At 37.4% G+C, this 5,045-nt stretch overlaps 1 protein-coding gene across 2 annotated transcripts; it reads right to left on the reverse strand.

Annotated features, from left to right (window-relative positions):
- Nucleotides 1–1,467: 1,467 nt before the first annotated feature.
- LOC118838781 (zinc finger protein 260-like) lies at nt 1,468–4,655 on the reverse strand. Of its 2 annotated transcripts, none has more exons than XM_036746143.1 (2): nt 3,540–4,655; nt 1,468–3,452 (listed from the first exon to the last, which is right to left on the reverse strand). In XM_036746143.1, the coding sequence occupies exons 1-2, from the start codon at nt 4,637–4,639 to the stop codon at nt 2,228–2,230; spliced, it is 2,325 nt and encodes a 774-aa protein (XP_036602038.1). In that variant the 5' UTR covers nt 4,640–4,655; the 3' UTR covers nt 1,468–2,227. The 2 variants fall into 2 exon arrangements, with proteins under 2 accessions (XP_036602038.1, XP_036602037.1); XM_036746142.1 differs by having other exon boundaries at nt 1,468–3,473.
- Nucleotides 4,656–5,045: the final 390 nt, after the last annotated feature.

Below are 5,045 nucleotides of genomic sequence, written 5' to 3' on the forward strand. Positions count from 1 at the left end.
CTAACAAGCAAAATCAATGCACTTACATTAATAAAGGAAAGATCAATGTGATGTCAGAAGACTGAAGAGGTAACAAACCACTCATCTCCTGCTGGGAAAGGAGATGAATTTAGAAAGCAAAGAGACATACAGTTGGTGGCATGGTTAATCTGGGAACTGGTTTTGCTGGACTATGCATGCTTACAATTAAGGTATTTTTCTTTTTGTTTTATGGAGGGGTAGTAAGAGGAACAGATTATAAAACCATGCATAATGAACAAATGAATTAAGCAAACAGAAAAACCAAAGGAAGGTATCTGCAATTATAAAAACCCTAAATAACAACCATATCTTTCTGCACATTGAGAAAATAGTCATAGTATCCATATTACCCATGTTATGGACTTGGCAGCCATACCTCAACTGGTCCCACTAATAGCTTCTCATTTGAACTGTTTCTGATTCCTGGTCTGTTCCACTGACAGACTTTGAAAATTTTTAATCAGTACCAATAGCTTTAATGACTACTACTTTGGCATATAGTTTGAGGTCTGAAGGGCTATGTATCCTTCATGCCTACATTTTATCCCTCGTTATTTTGTCTATGATTCTAGATGTTTTGTCCCTCTAAATTACAGTTACTCTTTTTTCTAGGGCTAGAAAGTAATTCTTTGCTGTGTTCTTTGGTAAGTCAAGAACTGCATAAATTAAAGTAATATTATTCTTATTATAGTGGTACAGCCCAACCATGAACAATTTTCCATTTACAAATGGAAAATCCCTTAGACAATAGCTATCTGAGAGAGGGGTGGAAAGAGGTTGGGAAATGAAGGAACAAAAGCTAATAATACTTTTTGAAAGGAAAGGGAAAATCAGGTTTTACTACAAATAAGTTTTGGTAATCTTAATTAAATAATTCATGACTCTATGAGCAGTATAAAAGCATGCCTCTTTTTATCATAGCCATGCCAGCAAATTCTGTCACTTTTAACAATCTTTGCTAAATCCATGGCATTGAAGAGAATCTCAGACTTTTTAGATTCTGAATGTTATATGATTGTGGATAACTTGTGTTTCCCTTTCTTAAATCTGCCTATTCACATATTCTGACAACTTGCGTTATTGAAGAATGATTCCTGTTGTTAAAAATTTTTGTCAGGTCCCTATCAATGTTGGATATCAGACTGTTATGAGAAGTCTATGGAGTGGGGTAAAGCTCTATGGAGAAATGACCCATGATGTCAAAACAAAAGGCTTCAATAAAAAGTATTATAAAACATAAATTAATGGAGGAAGAAAGTGTTTAATGCACAAATATATTTCCCAGTTTCCTTTGATGTTTCTTTTTTTTTTCTTTTTGGAGGAGGGAAGGCCGGGCAATTGGGGTTAAGTGACTTGCCCAAGGTCACATAGCTAGAAAGTGTGTCAAGTGTCTGAGGCCGCATTTGAACTCAGGCCCTCTTGACTCCAGGTGCTCTATTCACTGCACCACCTAGCTGCCCCCTTTGATGTTTCTTGTAACTGTGTTGACAATATACACACATTTTGGGCTGAAGTTTCTTATGCATCTGACTGCCTGTAACATGTCAGTGGGAATTAAAAATAAAAGGGATATTTTAGATGATAGTCCGATTGTGATCTGAGAAACTAACATATCTGATGCACTGACTAGTATAACTCTTGTGCCACCTGGTGGCAACCAATGTGAACTGCATAAAGCTCAAGAGAAGCAAAGGAAGTTGGTATTTGTCCCTCTCAAAACAGCATAAAATAGTGTCGCTGGTAATCAAGTCAGCATCTTGACTCTCTAGCACTAAACATATGGCAAGCTGTTGGGATGCTCCCAGCATTATTACATTGCTGCAATTCATCTCCAGCATAAGGTCTATGATATTAAATAAGGGATGAATGACACATGATGAAGATCTTCCCATGGTTATAGTATTCACAACTTTTTCTTCTGCATGAATTCTCTGATTCTTCCTAAGTGTTCCATTAATGCCAAAGACTTTTCTGCATTTTATTACACTTAGAGAGTTTCTCACTGCACACTCTCTACTGTTCAGTAAGGTGTCCTTTGTGGCTGAATGTATTTCTGCATTAATTGCTTCTATGTAATTTCTCTCAAACATGAGTTCTCTGATAACAAGTCAAGTATGAGCTCTATTTCAAGGGTTTCTAGCTTACCCTCCAGCACGAATTCTCATTTATTAATTCTGCATGGCAAAGCTTTCCTATATTTATTATTTTAACTAGATTTCACTCCTGTATGAATGATTTTGTGTTTGCCAAGTAATGACCTCCGGGTGAAGTTTTTCCCACATTCATTGCACTCAAAGGGTTTCTCTCCAGTGTGAGTTCTCTGATGTGAAACCAGTGATGACCTCTGGTTGAAGTTTTTTCCACATTCATTACACTCAAAGGGTTTTTCTCCAGTATGAATCTTTTGATGTGAAGTAAGTGATGACCTCCGGCTGAAGTTTTTCCCACATTCATTACAATGAAAGGGTTTTTCTCCAGTGTGAATTCTCAGGTGCTTAATAAGTGATGACCTCAGACTAAATTTTTTCCCACATTCATTACACTCATAGGGTTTCTCTCCAGTATGAATTCTCTGATGTACAGTAAGGTGAGATTTGTTGTGGAAAGCTTTCCCACATTCATTACATTTATAGGGTTTCTCTCCAGTATGAATTCTCAAATGGAAAACAAATGATTTTCTATGGCTAAAGCTTTTCCCACATTCACTACATGCATAGGGTTTCTCCCCAGTGTGAATTCTCTGGTGTACAGTAAGCTGAGATCTGTTGTAGAAAGCTTTTCCACATTGATTACACTCAAAGGGTTTCTCTCCAGTATGAGTTCTTTGATGTACAACAAGCTGAGATTTGTGGTAAAAGGCTTTTTCACATTCATTACACTTAAAGGGTTTCTCTCCATTGTGAATTCTCTGATGTACAGTAAGCTGAGATTTGTTGTAGAATGCTTTCCCACATTCATGGCACTCAAAGGGTTTCTCTCCAGTATGAATTCTTTGATGAACAACAAGCTGAGATTTGTTATGGAAGGATTTTCCACATTCATTACATTCTAAGGATTTGTCCCCAGTATGAATTCTCTTATGTACAGTAAGTTGAGCTTTGTTGTGGAAGGCTTTCTCACATTCATTACATCTGAAGGGTTTTTCTCCAGTATGAGTTCTCTGGTGGAAAAGAAAGGACTTCTTATAATTGAAATTTTTCCCACATTCAGTACACCCAAAGGGTTTTTTTCCAGAATGGATTCTCTGATGGAAAGTAAGTGATTTCCTTTGGCCAAAGTTTTTCCCACATTCAGTACACTCAAAGGGTTTCTCTCCCGTATGAATCCTCTGATGTTCAGTAAGGTGGTCCTTTCGGGTAAAGGCTTTCCCACAGTTATTACATTCAAAGGGTTTCTCACCAGTGTGAATTCTCTCGTGTTTATTCAGTTGACTTTTTGACATAAAAGTTTTCCTACATTCAAGACACACAAAAGGTTTCTGTCCAGTATGAGTGCTCAGATGTACAGAAAGCTGATACTTGTTGTGAAAGGTTTTGCCACATTCAATACACTCAAAAGGTTTCTCTCCTGTATGAATTCTCTGATGTTCAACAAGGTGAAATTTGTCTCTGAAGGCTTTTGTGCATTCATTACATTCAAAAGGTTTCTTTCCAGCGTGAATTCTCTGGTGTGAACTAAGTGATGATCTCAAGCTGAAGTTTTTGCCACATTCTTTACATTCAAAGGGTTTCTCTCCAGTATGAATTCTCTGATGTACAGTAAGATGAGATTTGTCCCTAAAGGCTTTCCCACATTCATTACACTCAAAGGGCTTCTCTCCAGTGTGAATTCTCTGATGTGAACTAAGTGATGACCTTTGGCTAAACGTTTTCCCACATTCATTACACTCAAAGGGTTTCTCTCCTGTATGAACTCTCTGATGTATAGTAAGGTGGGACTTGTCACGGAAGGCTTTTCTACATTCATTACATTCAAAGGGTTTCTTTGTAATATGATTTCTCTGATGTGAAATGAGTGATGACCTCTGGCTAAAGTTTTTCTCACATTCACTACACTCAAAGGGCTTTTCTCCAGTATGATTTCTCTGATGTGCTGTAAAGTGAGATTTGTCATGGAAGACTTTCCTGCACACATTACATTCAAAGGATTTCTTTCCATTTGGAATCTTCTTGTGTTTGTTAAATTGACCCTTCCACATAAAGGTTTTCCCACATTCATTACACTCAAAGGGATTTTCTCCAGTGTGAATTCTCTGATGTGAAATAAGTGATGACCTCTGTCTGAAGTTTTTTCCACATTCATCACATTCAAAATGTTGCTCTCCAGTATGAATTCTCTGATGTAGAGTAAGGCAAGATTTCTCACGGAAGGCTTTCCTGCATTTGTTACATTCAAAGGGATGCTCTCCAGTATGAATTCTCTGATGTGCAGTAAGTTTATACCTCCATTTAAAGGCTTTCTCACATTCATTACATTCAAATCGTTTTTCTTCCACATGAATCCTCTCTTGTTCAGCAAGGATTACTCCCAGGCTAAAAGTTTTTATACAGTTATCAGATTCAAAGGGTTTCTCTCCACTGTGAATTCTCTTGTGTTTATTAAGTTGGCTCTTCCACATGAAGGCTTTCCCACATTCATTACACTCAAAGGGTTTCTCTCTGGTATGAATTCTCTGATGGAGAGTAAGGCAAGACTTGTAATGGAAGGTTTTCCTGCATTCATTGCATTCAAAGAGCTTCTTCCCAGTGTGAATTTTCTGATGTAAAATAAGTGATGACTTCAGGCTGAAATTTTTCCCACATTCACTACATCCAAAGGGTTTCTCTCCAGTATGAATTCTTTGATGTAGCATAAGGTAAGATTTGTCACGGAAAGCTCTTCCACACTCATTACATTCAAAGGGTTTCTCTTCAATATGAATTCTTTGATGCCTTTTAAGACAAACCTTCTGGCTGAAGGCTTTCCCACACTGATTACATTCAAAGGGTTTCTCTCCAGTATGAATTCTCTGATGTGCATTGAGT

This window comes from Trichosurus vulpecula, chromosome 2, assembly GCF_011100635.1.
Source record: "Trichosurus vulpecula isolate mTriVul1 chromosome 2, mTriVul1.pri, whole genome shotgun sequence".
Taxonomy (NCBI): Eukaryota; Metazoa; Chordata; class Mammalia; order Diprotodontia; family Phalangeridae; genus Trichosurus; species Trichosurus vulpecula.

Excerpts from the sequence above, each read along its gene's own strand:
- LOC118838781 (XM_036746142.1), bottom strand. The coding sequence starts at position 4,639 with ATGTGGAAGAGCCAACTTAATAAACACAAGAGAATTCACAGTGGAGAG. Across the intron at positions 3,474-3,539 it reads GGCAAAACCTTTCACAACAA|GAAAACTTTTATGTCAAAAA; the intron begins GTATCAGCTTTC and ends TCTTGAATGTAG.